A 21,444-nucleotide genomic window follows, 5' to 3' on the forward strand; every position below is an offset into this window, starting at 1 on the left:
GAGATTGCCCTGAGAGAGAGCAGAATGGAAGAGAAATAGGGGCTGGTGATGTAGCTAAGTGGTAGAGTACTTGTCTAGTAAGTATACTGCCCTGGGTCTAATTCCTAGAACCAGAGGAGGGAGACAGACAGACAGACAGTGGTTAAAAACCTAAGAACCTTCAGTAGCTAACAAGTTCTTCGTAAATTCAAATAGTGGGTGGCATAGCCCTCAACACCCAATCTTCCCTGCCCCAACATCCTCCTAACAGAATCTATTCCTCTTCCTCATGGTTGAGTGCTTCTTGGAAGCCCCTTCAGCTTGAGGCTCCAGTCCGATTCAAATATGGTAGCCCTGTGCCGATCCTACACTTATACCAATGATGTGATGCGATTCTGGTTCCTTGGTAGTTTATAGATATTTCCACACTTCCAATAAAGACAAAAGATGCTTTCTTCTACTTTCTGTTCTATGTACTTCTGTTACGATCTTGTTAACAACCCAGGTGACAGAATGAAAAGATGGGGTAAACCGGGTTGACAGTGTGCTGAACCCCCAAGTTACCAATTCTCTCTCTGAACCTAAGCTAAATAATAAATTACTTTTTCAACTGCTTGGAAGTGTTATTCTGTTCCATGGGGGTAAAAACCTTCTAACTGATAAGCTAATGTTCAATCTTTCCATGACATGGTGCCACTTTTTTCTATATCTACCATTCATCTATCCCACTTAAGAGTTCTACAAGTACACTTGGGCTTTTTAGTCTTTGATCAAGCCAATCGAAAGGCACTTTCATCCAGGATCCCGACCTGTCAAAATACTATCACTATCTCTCCTCTAGTACTTTCCAAAATTTCCTCAAAAATAAGTAGTTGGCTCTAGAATCTTCCAGCAGCGTTTTTACCTCTAGCGCTTACCATATACTTTTATGTTAAACAATGCTGACATCTTCTTTAGAACTTTAACTTCAAATGAGAAAAAAATCGAACAGGCACGGTTTAAGTAGTTTATCTTTATTAATGATTTTAATCTTCATAACGAATCCTAAGAAATCAATTCTATTTTCCCCATTTTACAGATTAGGAAAATGAAGAAAAAACATTAAACTTCCCCGAATGTTACGGGGCTAATACACTTTGCTGAACTGAAGGTGTAACTACAAATGCAAATGATCACCAGGGCCACATATACTCCATTTACAGGGGCGAAGAGATTTTCAACATCGCAAGCACTAAATCCGAAGCATCTGCGTTTCTGGCGCAGACGCACCCCACGCGCCCTGGGGCCTGACGGATTTAGGGGCAGGGGAACCTCGCATTTCTTGTGACTCAACAACCCGCCCACCCCTTTCCCAAATTATATGTCTGTTGGCTGCCCTGTCGCTCAGTGCGCCCGCGGGTTCCCTGACGCGCTGGCCCAGGGCGACGAGCAGAGGAGGCAGGCGGGGAGAGGACCCAGGGCTGCGCGGCCCGCCAAGGCGGCAGACGCAGCAAGCCCGCCTCCCGCCCAGCACGTAACAGAGCTGGGCCCGGCCGCCACGGGCGTGTCAGCGCTGGGCAGCAGGGAGCGCCCAGGCGCAGCCGGAGCCGAGAACGGCCCTGAAAGAGCAGGAGCAGGTGGGCGTGCAAGCATGGCACCGACACCAGCCCTGCCACGCCGCACCCCAGAGCCGGCCCGGGACCCATGCCGCGGCACCCCAAATCTCCGCCAGCAACGCCACACCAGCATCTTGGGCCGGAGAGCCCCCAGCGCGCAGGCGCACCGGCGGAAGGGGCGCGGGTGGGCGGGGTCAAGATCCGGAAGTGTCCTTCGCCCGGGGCCTTCCCGGGAAACCTGCGGGCCGGAACCGCCTGGAGTCCCCGCCCCCAGGCGGAACACCAGGTTGCTGGGCAACCGGTGCCGGCGCCGCCGACGGGCTCTGCGCTACCCGGAGCGAGTCGAGTGTAGCTCCCGCCTCCTGCTCCCGCAATCTCGAGTCGTGCCCGCCTCCCTGCCTGCCGCCGCTCCTCGCCTCGCGGAATCGCTGCCCTTGGCACTACCTACATCTCTCCGGCTCCCTCTCCTCCTTGGCGCCCACCTGCCTCCAAGCCAAGCTCCACCGAAAGCGGGGCAGCCCGACCCCGGACATGACCTCCACGCTGACTGACCGCACCTCTCGGGCCATGGGCACCTACACCTACACCAGCAGGCCCCGCGTCCTGCCCTGCCAGCGCCGCCGTTACCGGGACAACCTGTTGCAGCCGTGAGTGACCCAACCAGCCCCTGTCTGACCACCACTTCCGTCCAGGCAAAAGCTGCCCGCGCTGCTTTCCTTTGTCTGCACTCTGCCAAAAATAAAATTCCTGCCCTAATAACCCCGGTGGTGTGAAGGAGTGAAGCAGAAAGGGACAGGTGTGGCCTCTTAGTTCACTGTAGTGACACAGAGTTGCTGGCACGATCCATAACACGTACACGAATCGCCTTATTTCCCAAACTTTGAGTCAGCTAATGCTTACTGAGAGTCAGCCGGGTACCAGACACTTCACTGGCGCTTTCACGAACATTTTTTTGATCCACAAAAAAATCAAAGCTGCGAAGTTGGTTTCATAACTTAATGATGCAAATGAGGAAACTGAGGTACGCGGGTGACAAACACAGTAGCATTTACAAAAGCTCCTCCCACAAGAGTCTTTGGTCGGGACTTAGTTGCCCTTCTGTGCAGGACTGCAAATTTATGGTGAATTTTTGCAAATACTCAAAAAGCCATACTTAGAAAAGACCATAAATTCATGGTTCTCTTTAAATTGTTTACATAAGCCTCAACTATTGGAATCATCAGAACTTCACACGCATGCAGGCTGCATGGAAGCAAGAATCTTTGCCTCTTTTGTTTATCTAGTACTACTTCTAACACATAATAAGCACTCAACTGTGAATGGGCGATTGAACATCAGCAATCCAACTCTTATTTCATACACAGTCTAAATTTATAATTACCTTTTTCTGACAAAGATTTCAATAAAGATTGTTATCACTTAAGAGAAAACCAAGACAGAAAACATTAATTTGAAGAGGGATATAGACGTTATAAAAGGATTCAATATAAAAAAATGACTCCTTCCAAGAACACTTTCTAGTGAATTTAACTGATTTCTCACAAAATTATTACAAGTTAATCAAACCAATAAATTAGAACTGAGTCAATGTTGACTCATTAGGGATCATTTTTTATAATTAGTTGATTTATATATTGAAGTAATGTTTATTAGCTGATTAGCATATCAAAGTAATGCAGAAAGCATAATAAAATTTCAATTTCTTTTTTTTGTTTCTTTCTTTTTTTTTATTGTAAACAAATGGGACACATGTTGTTTCTCTGTACATGGCGTAAAGGCATACCATTTGTGTAATCATAAATTTACATAGGGTAATGTTGTTTGATTCATTCTGTTATTTTTTCCCCTTCCCCCCCCCCACCCCTCCCACCCCTCTTTTCCCTCTATACAGTCCTTCCTTCCTCCATTCTTGCCCTCCTCCCTAACCCTAACTCTAAACCTAACACTAACCCCTCCCACCCCCCATTATGTGTCATCATCCACTTATTAGCGATATCATTCGTCCATTGGTTTTTTGAGATTGGCTTATCTCACTTAGCATGATATTCTCCAGTTTCATCCATTGCCTGCAAATGCCATAATTTTATCATTCTTTATGGCTGAGTAATATTCCATTTTATATATATACCACATTTTCTTTATCCATTCATCGATTGAAGGACATCTAGGTTGGTTCCACAATCTGGCTATTTAAAATTTCAATTTCATGTAAGTAGTTGCTTTCAGATCTTAATCATTGAAGTCCTTGTGGATAAGGATGATATCCTCCTATGATACCCTTATGAATAAAATATTAAGAAAGTTTTCAGAAGAATAGCTAAATTTGCTGGTGAATGACAAAATGATCGTATTCGAAGAAAGTATGCTATGATGTCTATCTACCTTTATTCTATAAAGTCTTTAGTCCTATCTTGTTCAAAATTTTATATTGAACTAGATAAATCTTTCAGTTTTCCAGATGACACATAGCCAAATTGGATAACTTAATATGATTGAAGTGAGTTAAGGTTGCAAATTATCCCAATTGGGTTTATAACAGTTGAAACCAAATATGAAACTTCACTGGATAACTTTAAAGTTCTGTTTCTTACCCCCACCCCCACACCCTTGGTACCAGAGATAGAACTCTTGGGTGCTTAACCACTTAGTCACATCTCCAGCCCCTTTTTATTTTTTATTTTGAGACAGGGTCTCACAGTTGCTGAGACTGACCTTGAACTTGCATTCCTCCTGCTTTGGCCTCCCAAGCCGCTGGGATTACAGATATGCACCACCTCACCCAGCAAATAGCTTTAAAGTTCTGTACTTGGGTATGAAAAGTCAATTATAGGGCTGGGGTTGTGGCTCAGTGGTAGAGTGCTTGCCTAGCACATGTAAGCACTGGGCTTGATCCTTAGCACCACATAAAAATAAAGGTATTATGTCCATCTACAACTAAAATTTTTTTCAAAGTCAATTATACAAATACAGAAATGGGAATATCTGATTTTTCATTGAGAAAAGCCTAGAAAATTTAAGTTTAGCACAAGTCTAATGGGAGTCAAGCAAGACTTCCACCTTTTCATAGACTCATAAATCTTAAAGCTGAAAGAGAACATTTGAATACTGGTCTTCTCATTTACAAACAATAGATTATCATACAGGTATAACATCCCTAATCCGGAAATATGAAACTTTTTGAGTCCCAAATGACACACCAAGTGGAAAATTCCACATTTGACCTCACATGATTAGTTGTAGTCAAACACAGGCACAGTAGAGTATTGTATAACATTACCTTCAGGATATGTACATCAGGTGTATAGGAAACATGAGTGTTGTAGTTATACTTGGGTCATGTGTATATGCAAATATTTCAAAATGAAAAAATAATCTGAAATCTGAAACTCTTCTAGTTTCACACATTTCAGATATGAGAACTTAGCTTGTACCTTTTTTACATATTTATTGGTAAAGTGATTATGAACTATAATTAAATTCACTTTTAGGCATGTGCCAAAGAAAATTATGATAATGACATCCTCATTTTATGAACCCTCCGGTAAACAATGTATAGTGATTCTAATAAAATAATATTCTTAATGCAAAGAAATGAAAAAATTTCCTTAGAACATATCTTTTATTTGACCCTAGTCTAATGAGGTTTAAAGTCATTTTGGTAGGCAGAAGATTTCCTGAAAATGTCCTCACCCCAGTCCCCAGAACCTATGAATATGTTACCTTATGTGGCAGGGGACTTTGGGGTATGATTAAGGACTTTAAAATGGTGAGATTATCCTGGATTATCCAGTTGGGTCCAATATAATCATAAGGAACCCTTGTAAGTGAAGAGAAAGGCAGGGGAGTCGGAGTCAGAGAAGGAGATGTGGCCATAGAAGCAGAAGCTGGAGTGATGTAGATGCTGAGCGGTGGGGGCCACAATCAGGGAGTTGGGCTTGCTCTAGAGGCTGGAAAAGGCAAGGAAACGTTCCCCCCTAGAGCCTCCAGAGGGAATGCAAACCCCTTAACACCTTGACGTTAGCCCAGTAAGTTCCATTTAGGAGCTTCCGACCACCAGAGTTAGAAGAGAATAAATCTGTGTTGCTTTAAGCCGCTAGACTTGTAACAGTCAGTTACAGCAACAGTAGGAAAATAGCTCATTTGGCATTTAGTATTTGTCTTTGCTTTACTAAGATTTCCCTATTTCCTCCAGTTGTCTTACCCTATGTCCCTTTTTCTTTACTCACTCCCATATCAAAACAAAAAAGAACTTAGTATCATTTAGTAGTTATTATTAAGTTAGGGAATATTGTTAGTTTTCTAGTCTTATAAGGCATGAAACTCTGATTTTATAAAGAACTTTTAGACATTAATAAGTAAATACCCATGGGAACCCTAAAATTGCCAATTTCTAAGGTAAGCTCTGGACTCAGTTGTGATCTGCTAGAGAACAACTCCCTGAATGCTACCACAGGCCTAGGTGAGGGCCTTTGTTAATGTCCTCCCTTGCCTCGATCAATCCCTTCTCTTCCCTTCTCTCTCTGATCTCAACTTTTTCTTTACACTTCAAATTTTCTAGATGTATAGTTGATCATAATTTTAGTTTTGTATTTCAATAATGGGAGTCTTAATGTATGTTTAAATACATGGGCAAAAATCAAAGTTTCACCTTGTAAGATATACAGCTGAGCTTGTGTATCTGTTTAACTCAGCTAGATTTAAAGAGACCACTGAATAATAATAGCTGACTTTTATTAAGCACCTGCTATAGTCCCAGCTAACCCTCACAGTAACTCTAAGCAAGGGATAGCATTGCATTCCAAAATCATACAACTAATACGTTACAGCCATGTTCTAAACTTTGCTCTATCTCATGACCTAAACCCTGCTTTATCATTCTAGACCACTTATGGACCAGTGAACCATGCATCAAAGCAATCAGCTTGTTTATTTTCTTAATCAATCAAGAACACTATTTACTATATGTCAACGTACTGGAATCTGGAGAGATAATTGTTTAAAAAAGCCAGGTGTGACTCCACCTTCATGAGACTTACCAAATGCTGAGAAAGACAGGCAGGCAATAAACAAGTGTTAGTGCAGTGAATACAGCAAGAGAGAAACAGCATGCAGTGAGAGCCTACAGGAGGGTCACTGACCTAGCTGGGGGAAGAAAGATGTGGGGGGAGACAAGAAAAACCTTTTTGAGAATATGTCATGAAAGTTAATATTTGAAGATAGGAAAGGATAGGGACAAAGGGAAGAGGGGGACAGTTTCCAGGAAGAAGAAACAGCATGTACAAAACCCCCTCACAGGAAATGCGTCTGGTCTATTTGAGGACATTATAAGGTCAATGTGACCAGGGAAGAGAGAAAGACCTAGTAGGAGAGTGACCCAAATGGGGATGGGAGAGAGCAACAGGAGCTAGATAAGCCACATTCAGGCTTGGTCTTTGTTTTAGTCAGCTTTTTCATCTCTGTGACCAAAATACATGACATAAACAACTTAGAGGAGGAAAAGTTTATTTGGGGCTCATAGTTTCAGAGGTCTCAGTTCATAAATGACCCAGAGTCCATTGCTGTGGGCCCAGAGTGAAGCAGCTCATCATGGGGAAGGGCCCAGTGGAGGAAAGCTGCTCCCCTTGTGGCAGGGTCAGGAAGGTAGGGAGTAGGGAGGAACCACACAGAAGATCCATTCTTCCAGGACATACCCCCAGAGACCCACATCTTCCAGCTACACCCCATCTGCCTATAGTTACCACCCAGTCCATTCAAACAAGGATGGACTTATTAGGTTACAACTCTCAGGATTCACAATTTCACCTCTGAATATTTTTGCATTAACACAGGAACTTTGAGGGGATACCTAATATCAAAACTATAACATTCTTCCCCTGGCCCCCAAAAGCTCATGTCCATCTCAAAATGCACAATGCAAAATGCATTTAGTTCATCTCCAGGAGTCCCATAGACTTAACAGGTTTAGCATTGTCCAAAAGTCCACATTCAAAGTCTCATCTGAAACTCAAGGCAAACTGCTGTGAGCCCCTGCAAAAATTAAAAGCAAGTTACATATATCCATTACACAGTGGAACAGTGCAAACATTCCTATCCCAAAAGGGAAAAATAGGGTCATAGGAAGAAGGGTTGGGGCTGGCCAAAACAAGACCAAAACCCAGCTGGGTGAACAGGTCCAATAACTCCATATACAGCATCTTGAACATATGACGATGAGATGTTATTTCCAAAGGGCTTAAGTCACCTTCCTCTTTGGCCTTGCCAGTTGAAAGGCACATGGACTCTCTTTTAACCTGGCTCTTTTCAGCCAACAACTCTTCTCCACAGATGGTTCATTTACTGGAACTCTTAATTTCTAGGATCTCCATTCCAACTTTGACTTCATCTTCACAGCTTCATGTGTTGCCCTCTCAGGAGTGGCCCACAGGGTCTCTGACCCTGCTACACTTTGCCTGACCTCCTAGGCCTTCCTTTGAAATCTCCATGGAAGCCTCCATGACCCCCTGACTCCATCATCTGCATTCCTGCAGAACTTATACCATGTGAAGGGTATGCTAAAATCTGCCACCAGCTCACACAGTACCATGGCCACCAGGAAGAATGGCTGCAGTGGCCTCTGGAGTGCCTGTGCAGCTCATCATGGTGAAACAACTTCCCAAGGGCACCCCATGGTCTCTTCTTAAAGGAACTTTCCCTCCTATGCTGGGGAGCCTATTGTGATATGGTGGGGCAAATTTCTGAAATACCCTCAAGGCACCTTTCCTATTACCTTGTGTAAAGTACTTGGCATCTCTTTAGGGGCTGTAATATCTTCAATAAGCATGACTTTCTTGGCCCCAGCTTTACTCACACTTTTCTGGCTTAACAAGTTTTTAAAAGCCTTCAGCTCTGCTTTCTGCTCCTTATTCTCACAGAAAACCTGATAAAAATCTGTTGTCAACATTCATGCCACTGGCTGAATGTTGTGCTGCCTTGAAATTTCCTCTGCTAGACTAATTAATCCATTGCTTTTAAATTCAGCTTCACACAAAGTCTCAAAACATGGAATGTAGTTGAGTTCTTTAGCAGAGTATAACATGAAGGCCTCTAGTCCAGTTCCCAATAGAGTCCTCATTTCCCTCTGAAACCTCATAAGCACAGTCCACATTCTGTCACCATTCAGGTCTTCTGAACTCACACCCATTAAACTCTGCTCACAGCATTCTAAAGCTTTTTCAGCTCGCATCCCTAAACTTTCAAAATGTCTCCTGCAAATCATTTCTAAAGGCTTCTGAACCACATGGCCAAATTAGTCACAGCAACAACCCCACTTCTCAGTACCAGTTTCTGTTTCAGTTACCTTTTTCATAGCTGTAACCAAAATACCTGATGTGAACAACTTAGAGGAGTAAAAGTTTATTGGGGGTTCACAGGTTTCAGAGGTCTCTGTCTATAGACAGCTGAATCCATTGCTCTGGGCCCGAGGTGAGGCAGCCTGTCATAGCAGAAGGGCCCAGTGGAGGAAAGCTGCTCAACTCATGGTGGGGACAGGAAGCAAAGAGCAGAGGACTAAAGGCCACAGCAAAGATGTACCCTTCCAGAGCATGCCCATAGGAGCTCACCTCCTCCAGCCATGTCACAATTGCCTGTAGTTACCACCCAGTTCATTCAGACTAGAATGGACTTATTAGGTTACAACTCTCACAATTCAGTCATTTCACTCTGAATGTTCCTGCAGAAACACAGGAGCTTTTGGGGAACACCTAATATCAAAAACATAACAGTCTTTATCTTAATGATGTTGGAGGCTGTTGAAAAGAGATGGAGAGAAAGAAAAGAGTGTGTTTTCAGTTTAAAATTATCTTTATTGATGGCTTTTAATTTACAAAAGTAATATATACTTATTGAAGCAAATGAAAAATAAAATACAGATGAATAAAGACAGTTAATCATCTCCTGTCTACCTCTACTCCTGTTTCCCTGCTATAACCAAATCTAACAGTCTAACATTTTTCTTTTTGTACACACATAAGTGAGCACATATGTATATATGGAGGGGCTTTATTTCCAAAATAAAATCATACTAGCATATTTTATTATGCAATTGGCTTTTACCACTATTTAACAAGTTTAATTCCTTTTTCCTCCTATTTTCTTTATCTACCCTATTTTCTTATGTATACATGTACTTACATATTTAATTGTATATAAATGGACACACTTATGCTTGAGGCGATTATTAGGACAATCTGATACCTCACCCCCTTTCCCTTGCAGCCAGTTCACCCTCCCCTGCCCCAAGGTAACCATGTTAACAACTATGTAAATTCTTTTGGACTTTGCTCTTTTCCTGAAGGAGTGGCCAGCTGAACTGAAGTAACACTCAAGTAATTTACAAGTTGGAAAGGAAGATTTGTGAGCTAAAAATAAAGTTAGTATCCTAATGGAAACCTTGCCAATGGAGGAGGTCATCTAAGGATAAGAGAAGCCCTAAGGAACTCCTCAGTCCAGGAGCAGCTGCAACAGAGTCTGAGAAAGAGCAGCCAGAGAAGAAATAGGACATCATTTAAAGAATTCGATTGAAAATACTAACCGTTTATTCGTATCTCTTACTAGTGATCATTCTGACCCCTGAAACTAAAATTGGATTAATATTTTAAACAATAGCTTTTAAAAATGTCTTTAGGTCAGAAGAATGATGAGAAATTTGCCTTGTTTGAAATCCTATTTCTTTTATCCATGTAATTTTTCAGTCCTCAAGTCAAACTTTCTTCAGTTCTTCAGGGCAGGCTCCTTTTCAAATGGGCCATTTCCCATTTGTTAAGTAGTCTTACAGATTTACAGCTGGAGCCCAGCTCTGCCATTTACTAGCAAGGTGACCTTGGGCAGATTCCTTTCTGTTTCCTCTCCTGTCAAATAGAATCATAGTTCCCAACTTGAAGCTTATTGTGAGCAATAAATACAATCATACATATGAAAAAGTCAGGCACATAGTAAGCCTTACGTAAATGGTCACCATTTGTCTCCTTTTTTATGGGCCACATAAAGCAGAAATCTATTTTCTTAAAATATTTTTATCTCAGTCTAAATCCTGTTGACAGTGAATTTGCTGCATAGACATCAACACTCTATTAAAATATTTATTTAGAATTTGCTGTTTTACAGAGAAGAAGAACCCATGCGTTACGGAAACATCATGTATGACAGAAGGGTGATCCGAGGCAACACTTACGCGCTACACACAGGGTCACTGGTAAGTGCGATTTGTGTAGCATAACTCAAGCACTCTCAGACTAGGCTGAAGGACAGTTTGTGTATTTGTGTTAATTTCTAATCCATTACAGATGAAAACATTTATAAAGTAAAATAAAGACGAAGTACTAGAATAACAAAATTTTTTTAAAATAGACAAACAGGGTCTGGGATATAGCGAAGTTGTAGAGCACTTGCCTAACGTGTATAAAGCCCTGGGTTCAATCCCCAGCACCTCATAGGAAAAAAAACAAAAAGAACAGTATAAGCCCAGTGATGCTTGCCAAAGGCAATAGGGACAGGGAGCTGTTGTTGAGTGTTGTTGAGTGAAATTTTCAGTTTTGCAAGGTGAAAAGTGTTCTAGAGATGGATGGTGGCAAAGGTTACCAAACAGTGCAGATATACTTAATGCCGCTTAATTGTACACTCAAAAATGATTAAAATGACAAGTCTTGAATTTATGTATACTTTGCCACAATTACAAATAATGTTTTTAAAAGCCTTAACTTTTTATTAGGTTTAATAGAACTCTAGCGAGCTGCTTTAAATGTTTTCTAAACATCTCCTCTCAACTTCTGTACTTAATTGCTGCAGACGAGTTTAAACAATTCACAACTAGCATTAAAATGTCTGAAGACCACACTTTGGGTAGCACTGATCTATTAAAGTTAGATTTGTTTAGATTATTTCATAGTCTAATACTATTATCACTAGTTAATCATAATTCTTTTCTTTACTTCAGTCAACATGTACTTATTGAGTTTTAGGTCCTGTGCTGGCTACGTCAGATACAAAGGCAAGTAAGACATGCTATGATATTACGGGTGGTGGATCCTTGGCACAGAAATGAAATGTGGTGGACCTGTGAGCATGTTTGATACATGAGTGCCTAGCATAGGACGGTCACATCCAGAACGTTTGACCGTCAAAGCAGTTGTCCCACACATGGGCCTGCATCAGAATCACCTGGAAATTTTATTTAAAACAGGAGTTAACCCTACCCTGGATCTCTTGCATTAGAACCTCCAGTGCTTCGACCCCAGAATATGCATTTTTAGTTAACTTCTAGACAATTCTAGTCTAGCCAATTCTAGGCCAGCATTTGGAAACAACTGCCCAGGATGGCATCTAGACATTTCAGCACCTTCTTACAGCAGCACCAATGGACATTGACACACCTAGAATAAAAGTGAAAAGGAGAATCATCTTTTAGTTCTTTAGTCCATTAATCATCACCTTACCTTAAAAGTCTGTGTGAGACTTCCAGTTTTACTTTAGCAGGAATTCCCACATTCCCTTCTATTCCTCCTGCTGCTAAAAACCCCTGGACATAACAAACAAAGTAGGAAGACTTTGAAAGGGAAAGGAGAAAAGCAGACTGGCCAGGGCCTGGAGGCCTGAGGAGGGGCTTGGTGGTGAATGCAGGCTTTCTTCTGCCCCCACATATTTCATGTAGAGCACGGAACCACCACCGGTCAACCCAAGAAGAGTGCTCCCTCTCACCAAAGCGCCTCTCCTCCAGCCAAACGCTAGTGGAAAGGCTGCCCTGCCCTCCCCGGAGTCAGTGAGGCCAGGGGGATCCGCACCTCCACCCCTGGTGGAAGCTGCCTCCCACACTGAGGAGGTGTCAACAGGGCAGAGCAGGAAGCTCAGCCTCCACCCTCACCCATCGGCAATGAGGCAATAAGAGATGGTACCAGTTGGTGCCTCACTTTTTATGAGGTGCCAGCAAAGCCAGCAGGAAGCCGAATGTTCAGCTGGAGCAAGGCCGTGCTAGTCAGTGTTCCAGTCCCCACCCAGACACCAGTGCCAGCAGAGCCTGCGAGGAGCTGAACCACCTCCCAACCCGGACCAACAAGGTGGCACAAGTTGACTGTCTGCCTTTGTTACTGGGCAACACAAGATCCCAGAAGCAGTTAGGCCACAATGCTCTCTGCTCCAGAAATATTCAGTCACGTTGGTAGGAAAATAGATTTTATTTAAAGCTGGCTTTGAAGGGAAATGGAGTAAACGTGTTTCAAAGGTTCCGTCCATGAAAGGCTGTGTGACAGGAAAGCTTTTAAGAGGGGAGGGTATGTTAGGACAACAACAGGAGCTTCACAGGGCCCGCCACCTCCACTTCCACTTCCTTCCCAGTGACCGAGTGACTGAAAGGAGTTCCACCAGTGTTCCAAGGCCCTGGACCTCCTTATCACAGGGGAGGAGCAGGGACTTCCTGGGCCAGCATCTGGGTCTCATTTTAAATAAACATGTTATCTTTTTAACTGAGAAGAGAAGGTACTTTGGAGGGCTTTCTTTAACACTGGTAATTCCATATTGTTACTGTTAGCACAGAAAGACTGGGATGGTCGCAAACCTCAGGGTGTTTATTCAGGAACGAAGTTTCACACAGGAACGGGATGCAGGGATGAAATGGCGTTGTTGGACCCCCTTTCCTGGTGGAAAATGAGCCACCAAACAAAAAAGGGACTGGTTTATACAGGTTATTTTGAGGGGTGGTCTAGTGAGCATATCAGTTTTTCTTAGGCACTCAGGATTTTGGGATCTGTTCTGTTAATCAGTGAAAGTGTCAGTTTGAGGGCTTAGGAATTTAACCTTCCTGGTGGAGGATCTGCTTTTGAAGGGGATTACTGCCTTTTAAAGACTTGCTTTTGGGGTAATAAACACTTTCTTCCTCTCTGCAGCTGACATCTGGATACTCTTTGTCTCGAGAGCTGAAAGCTGTCAGTGCATGGCTTTCTTTTTCACTCTCTTTTCCTAGTCCACGTTATCTTGGGGACTTTTCAATTTCCATATCTAATAGTTACCATCCAGGGGTCCTGGGTTCATTGTCCCCATTCAGCAAAGAATTGAAGAATGGGACACGGAGATAGCAAGCAAGAAGTAGGTTTATTGCAAAAGTGAGAAAGACTTCTCTGAAGACGAGGGACCCCAGATCTGGGAATACAGAAGGGGAGTTTTGACCTGTTCTTTTGTGGTCTGGAATATCCTCCTTTCCTTGACTCCTTCCCTGTCCACGTACTCCTCGTTATTACTGATTGGCACCCCCTCTGTCCATGCACCTGTTTTGTTTTTCTACTGGATCCCTGCTTAGGAGCATGAGTAACTGACTGGGTCTCCCGCTGTGTCCACTTTCATCAAGCAGGAAGTTGACCTCATCAGAAGACCCTCTCCGAGAGGCCCTGCCCTCAACCTCCTCACTCTCCATCTTGCCCTGGTTGCCTAAGCCCTATTTCTCCCTCAATATCCCTGTCACTTAACACAGTAAGGCGGGGGAGGGAAGAATAGCAGTTCATTAGTTTAGACAGAGGGGAATGAAGGGAGGGGAGGGGAGGTGGCAATAGGAAAGGCAGTAGAATGAGTCAGCCATAGTGGTCCTACGTCATATATGAACACACTACCAGTGTAACGCCACATCGTGTACAAACACGGGAATGGGAAGTTACACTCCACGTATGTACAATATGTCAGAATACACTCTCCTGTCATGTATATCTGAAAAGAACAAATACAGAAATTAAAAAAGAAACCCACAGTTGTTTACAGAAGGAAGAAAAAGCAATCTCAAAAAAAAAATCACTGAAAAAAATAAAAATAAAACATAATACCAAAAGAGAGGGTGTTGGAGATGGAGGAATAGATTGGAGAAAGTTGGGAGGGGATCACAGCCTCCCAGCCTCCACTCTCAGTGTGAGGAAGCCATTCCCACTTTCAGATGGGGGCTGGGGCAGCACAAGTACAATCCGTTTCACTCTCACCGAGGTGGTCAGCAGGGCCCATCAGGGAGTTGAACTCTCAACCCCATGCGCACAAAGCAAAAGAGGGACTTTTTCTTCCACTAGAACACTTAAAAGGATCTGAAGTCTCACAACGTAACACCCCAAATATCCAGGAAACAATTTTTAAAAATTAATTCATCAGAGAAGAACCAGGAGAGTCTTTGATGGGAATAAGCAAGAGATGACAACATGAAGATGACTCAGATGTAGGAATTACAAGAACTTTAAAGCAACAATCATCAAAAGTTTCAGTCAAAAGTGAGCAATTGTGAACACTCTTACATGAACAAAATAGAATCTCAGCAAAGAAATTGAAATATAAAAATGAACCAAATGGAAATTATAGAACTGACAACTACAATAACCAAAATTAACAACTGACTGGACAGACTAGGTAGCACACTGGATGACACTGGAAACAATCGGTGAACCCAGAGACAAACCAGCAGAAATTACCCAACAAGAGAAAAGAGACCCCAAAAGAAAGAGAACCTGAAGAATGACAAAAAATCTACATTCACGTTCTCAGATTCCCGGAAAGGAGGGACAGCGGGAGATTGAAAACGTTTAAAAAAATAACACTTGAAACCTCCGCAATTTAACAAAAGACCTACAGATACAAAAAGCTAAGTGAACCCAGGGATAAACCCCAAGAAATCTATACATTAAACTTCCGAAAACCAAAACAAAAGCTCTTGAAAGGAACGGCACATTTTCTGCGGAGGAATCGCGACTTGAATGACTGCATTTCCCACCTGAACATGGAGACCAGGAGGGAGGGACACAGTATTTCTCAAGTCCTGAAAGAACAGGACTCCCAGGCCCCAATTGTACTCCAGGAATAAAGGAAAAATATCTTCAGGAATAAAGGAGAAGCCAAGACATTCTTAGATGAAGGAAAACTAAAAATTTGCCATACACAGACCTACCCCAAAAGAATAGCTACAGGAATTTCCTTCAACAGAAAAGAAATGATTACAGAAGGGAGCCTGGGACTTCCGAATAAAAGAATGGGTCAAAAAAGGGGAAAATATAACAACTTCTTTCTCATGTTTTTTAAAATTATGTTTGATGGTTCAAGCAAAATTATGATATAGTACTTAAACTACATAGATGAAATATTGAAGATAATTATATTTTTATTATATTTTAAAGTGAGGATAGTAAGATCTTTAAATGGGAATAGTAAAAGGAAGTAAGTTTTCTGTACTTCACCTGAAGTGGTAAAATGTTGATACTAAATGTAGACTGATGTTACACGTGTATTGTAATACCTGGAACAGTCATTTAAAAATACAAAGAGATGTACTTAAATTTTTCACAGGTAAATCAAAACAGAATTATGAAAATGTTCACATTTGAATGATACTCTGACTTTCTCTGTCAATGTAGCGTCCACCAGACACACAGCCAGAGGGCACCACAGGATCCACCTCCATGAGTCTCTCTGGGCAGCCTCACCATCAAGGTTGGACTGCAGGCACATCTGCAGTGACATAACTACAGTATGAAAGTTAGAACCCAGGAGAGTCGGAGGTATGTGTGTACACACACACACGGGAGACACAGGCAGGGAAAGAGAGAGAAGACTCTTACACTGCTACCTCCTTTCTGATCTCCCTCAGTTCTGAAGATTGAATCCAGGGGCACTCTACCACTAAGCTACCTCCCCAGGCCCCTTTTAAAATCGTTTCCCAGGATTACCTCAAAATTGCAAACCTCCTGCCTCAGTCTTCCAAGTAGCTGGGATTACAGGCTTGTACCACCACACCTAGCAGGCCAGTGCCTTTACTGGATCCAAAGAATTCTGCAGTTTTCCCATGGGGAGCTTTAATTACTCAGTTTAGAGCAGTTTAGTTGGTGGGTTTAAGGCGCTAATTCCAGTAGGTCATGCTGTGACTAAGAGGTGGTCACTTTAAATTCAGGGCAAATGTTTGAAGAAAGCAACAGGAAAGCAGGGAGACCCCCAGCCCTGCCTGCTAGACAGGAGAGGGGCCTCCAAGTTTATTTCTAGCCACTGGCTGGAACCCTTCAGGTAGGGTATAATGGTAGACACTGTGTCAAGATTTGTCATTGGACAGGGGTCCAAGGAGGGCCCTCCAAGGGGACAGTGAGAGGTCAACTGGGCACAGACAGATTCTTGACTTGTGCCACTGAAATTAATTTCAGGACACATGGAAAGCAAGGCATGAGCAAAGGTTTATTAAAGGACAGCAAAGCAAAGGTAAACACACCCTAAATATACACCAAAGGCAGGGTGTAGATGCCCCTGGCCTCTCAGAGAAAAGAAGGTGAGTGATGTACCCAGGGTCCAGCCCTCTAACTACATATAGGTCTTTTCTGGAAAGAAAAGTGCAGGTTCCCAGGCAAGCTTTTGGGAACATCAAATGCTCTCTCAATCAGTTCATATTTGGGGGTTCACAATGTTTCTTTCTGGTTAAGCAGCGTGACCACAAATCAGATTTGGGCACATTGTGTAGGTCCTTGAATCAGGTGACATTTAAATTGATTATGTTTTTGTTTTAGTTAATCTGGTACAAGAAAATGCTGGAAGTTTTGTCCACTTAACTAAAGAGACAGCATGACTGGTCATGCTCATAAATCTGGTTCTCCCTCCACCAAAGGTCTCGTTTCCTCTCCCTGTGAGTCCACCTACATCAGGGTGATTGAGCACTGCTTCAGGTATAAAAGAATTGTATTTAAAACTGGGCACCAGTACATTCCTGGGTTTTGGCGCATGCACACACACACACACACACACACACACACTATCTGGATATCAAGACAAGATAAAATTATATGTATTCACTATGCCCACAGGAAGGCAGGAAAAAGAATATACAGAAGTGGGATTGAGGTTGTAGCTCAGTGGTAGAATGCTTGCCTGGCATGTGCAAAGCCCTAGTTTTGATCCCCAGCATTACAAATAAAATAAATACATACAATTTAAAATAAATAAAATGCATACAATTTCTGTGTGACTAGTGAGGCCTAAGTTCATTAAAAGAGCGAGGTGAAAAACAAACAGAAAACAAAAAAGCGAGATGGGGGTTGGGGATATAGCTCAATTGATGTAGAGTGTTTGCCTCACAAGCACAAGGCCCTGGGTTCAATCCCCACAGCGCAAAAAAAAAAAAAAAAAAGAGTAAGCCCTAATATATCAGTAATTACTTTAAATGTAAATGGTCTAAATAATTAAAAGATAAAAGTTGGCAGAGGACAAAACAATAGTGACCTAACTGTATACTATCTGTAAGAATATCATTTTAATTATGACATTAGAAGTTGGTTGAAAGCAAAAGAGTGGGAGATACATCATGCAAACATGAATTTTGAAAAGGTAGTCTTGAGGTACCATAGAAAAGAAATTAAAAGCAGGTAGAAAAGAGACAAAAGGAAAGGCAAGGAAAATATAGCAAATCTAAAAACTTGGTGCCAAAGTTCTTCTGGTCTTTGTACCCTCACTCCTAAGCTAGTTCTGTTGCTTGTTGCCCCTCCCCCTATTTCCCCAAAACCTTCACTCACAATCTTAAAGTTACTAGAAGTTCACCTGTTTATGAAAATTGCCTTATTGACATTAATTAGCTCACTAATACATGTATTTTAAAGCAGACTGAGCAAAAGGAGAAAGAAAATTTTAAGACATCTATAACATAAGATACTTTCTAATGTTATCTACTGACCAGATAATAGAGACCACATTAGCCTAAAGATCCTGAGAATTGCCAGACCACCATAAATCATCTTGTGATACCAGACTGATGTCACCCAACATACCTTCCCAAGTTTCCTCTTACCAAGTTTCCTTTAAAATAAGAGGCTAAGAACGCCAAGATGGTCTGCATTCTCTCTTGAATGTGTCTCTACTTTCCTAAAGAAATCTCTGTGTCTCTAACTGAGGTGTCCTTAAATTCATTTCTGATTTTGTCAAGAACCCCACTCATCCTGAGCTGGGGTCTCCCTCTCCAGGAACTCCTCACACCTTCTCTGGTAACAGTTGTGGCTTATTAGTATCAAATAAAGTAGACTTCAAGATCAAACAAGACTATGAAAGACAAAGACATTAAATAATGAAAAAAGGATCACAATTCACCAGGAAGATACAGCAGTCCTAAATTTGGATCCTCAAAATAACATGTATGTTTGAAACACATTCAGAAAAAATTTAACAGAATTCAAAAGAGAAATACAGAAATGCATAATTTCAGTTTCTCTTAAAAAAAAGCATCAGGATTATCGAAGAATTGAACAATATCATCAACCAACAGGTCATAACTGTCAGAAAGATGTTCTGTAAATGTGAACAGCAGAATGTGCATTGCTCTCAAGCACCCATGTGATGGTTGCATGATATACCTGCCATATGTCCCGTCATAAAACAAACTTCAGCACGTGAAAGAATTAATCACACAGAGAATGCTTCTCTGACCATAACAGGAAAGCTAGAAATCAGTAACAGAAGATAAAAGGAAGATGCTCAAGAACAGGAAGACCACCAGAAAATAAAACACATTTCTGAATAGTCCATAGGTCAAAGAGGAATGTCAAAAGGAAATTTTAAAAGAATACTTATAACTGAAAAAATACATAGCACATCAAAATTTTGGGGGTGGAGCCAAAGCAGTGCCAAAAGGGAAAGAAGAAAGACCTTGAATCAATAATTAAGTTCCTACCTCTATAAACTGAATAAAAAGAGCAAAATAAACTCAGAGTGGGAGAAGGAAGGAAATAAAGAAAAGCCAAAATCAGTGAAACCAAAAGTTGGTACTCTGAAAAGATCAGTAACATTGATAAACCTCTAAAAGACTGAAAAGAGAGGAAACAAATTGCAAATATCAATAATGACTGTCAGGGGATATGACTACGGTTCTGTAGCCATTAAAAGATCAAAAGGATGATAAGGGTACACAGATAGGAAAAACTAAAGGTGCTTTTGTCTGCTGTCTCCTTCCACGCTCAACACAGTACTTGACCTCTGTGGCACCAGATGTGACTGGAATTGAATACCTCTACTGCCCACTGCTGGGAGAGATCACAGATTTGGGAGGCAGAAGTTGGTGGAAAGAATCCTTTTTATTCAAAGCTGGCTCTGAAAAAACTAGAGGGGCCTTTTTGTCTCAAGTCTCTATCTTAGAGGGGTTCAGAGCACAAAAACCTTTTGTAGGAGACAAAGCGGCACAGCAAGTAAATGGACAAGAAATCCAAACCTCAGCAGCAGGTCCCCTTTTCTTCCTCCCCAGAATATGGCAACAATGAACCTTGACCTCCTGGGGTCAGCACCTGCATTTTCTTTTCAGGCAGACATATTACTTTTCTGCAAGTTAATCCATATGCTTTACCATGTACCAGGGAACTAAAAAAGTGGGTGCATTACAGAGGCCTTTCTTTAGAATTTAGAATACCAGAGAAAGGGATGAACCTTGAGGATTAGGTAGGCAAAGTGAGCTGCTCTGTTTACACAAGTGTGTCCGCAGTGGGTGGGGGGGGTGGATTCCTACACACATCAACCAAGTAATTCTCCAGATTTTGTAAGCACGAGCTGAGTGTCCTCTACTTCCACTAAATTCTGAAACTTTCTGTGTGAGGAGAGTATCAGATTCAACAGGTTAAGGCTCAGTCCCTTGGGACGGCCTCCCCTTCAGATGCCAGTCTCAAGCACAGGTTGTGGCCTACACTTCTGGTCAATTGCTATAAGTTAAGAGTCTCCTGAGCCTAGCTTTGCGTTTGATTAATTTGTCAGTGCCACTCATAACCGAATCACTTTGTTGCATTTACTGGTGTACTATAAAGAATATTACAAAGAGTACAGCTGAGAGGCCTGACTGGAAGAGATGCACAGGGCAAGGTGCATGAGAACGGGTCCAGAGCCTCCCTACCTTCCTGCGTACCACCACCCTGGAACCTCGTGTGTTCAAAGCCCCGCTGAACCCTGCTCCTTTGGGGTTTTATGGATGCTTCACTGTGTAGGCATGACTGATTACATCCTCGGGCACTGGGCTCTCCTTCCCTAGTTGAAGGGTGAAGCAGAAAGTCCCAACGGTGACAACCCCCATCCTGAAGCTATTCGGGGACCCCTATTCACCGCTCACCTCATAAGCACACAAAAGATATTATCACTCCAGATATTCCACAGGTTTAGGAGTTATGTGCCAAGAAATGAAGATAAAGATCAAATATATTATCTTAAATGAATCACAATAATGCAAATACAAACAAGTGCACACATATAAATTCAACAACAGATGAAATGGGCCAGTTTTTCAAACTACCAAAATTCACTAACATGAAATAGAAATTCTGAATACTCATAACTATTACAGAAACAATTTCATATTCAAAAGCTTCTAAAAAGAAAAAAGTCTTCAGGTCCAGATGGTCTCACTGGAGAATTCTTCCAAGCATTGAAAGAAGAATTTGCACCAATCCTAAACAATCTCTTTCAGGAAATAAGAGAGAAAGGAGCACTTCCTACTTATTCTGTGAGGCCAGCGTTATTGCTACAGGAGAGTTGAGACGTGACACTCCAAACCCTCTGTCTTGTGTCCCAACAAAAGAAAGTTTAAAGTCAGACAGGAAAAGCCAAGCAAGAGAATTTTATTATGAGTGAAAGTAAAGTCTGGCCCAAGCAGAGAACACAAAGAGCGGGTTGTCTCCAAGCAGAGAACAACAAAGGAAGCAATGCTGCATCCAAATTCACTGCTGTCTGATGTTTGCCAGGAGAACTGGGTTCCTCCCTCTGCAGTCTATACCAGTCACCTGTTTGACTCCTCCCATCTGGGAGTTTTTGACCTTGGTCCTCTTGGGAATGGCCATGGGGACCATCCCATTCCAGGGTCTTCATCTACAAGTCAATCCTATGTTAA

The 21,444-nt window shown here is 42.1% G+C and overlaps 1 protein-coding gene across 1 annotated transcript in view; it reads left to right on the forward strand.

Moving 5' to 3' along the window:
• Positions 1-1,510: 1,510 nt before the first annotated feature.
• Positions 1,511-21,444, forward strand: part of Rsph3 (radial spoke head 3) — a 31,285-nt gene continuing 11,351 nt past the window's right edge. Inside the window, exons 1-2 of the mRNA XM_047559760.1 lie at positions 1,511-2,221; positions 10,716-10,803. Coding sequence (XP_047415716.1) covers positions 2,106-2,221; positions 10,716-10,803 — 204 coding nt within the window. The 5' untranslated portion in view covers positions 1,511-2,105. The remainder of the gene's footprint in view (positions 2,222-10,715; positions 10,804-21,444) is intronic.

Source organism: Sciurus carolinensis, chromosome 7 (assembly GCF_902686445.1).
Source record: "Sciurus carolinensis chromosome 7, mSciCar1.2, whole genome shotgun sequence".
Classification (NCBI taxonomy): Eukaryota; Metazoa; Chordata; class Mammalia; order Rodentia; family Sciuridae; genus Sciurus; species Sciurus carolinensis.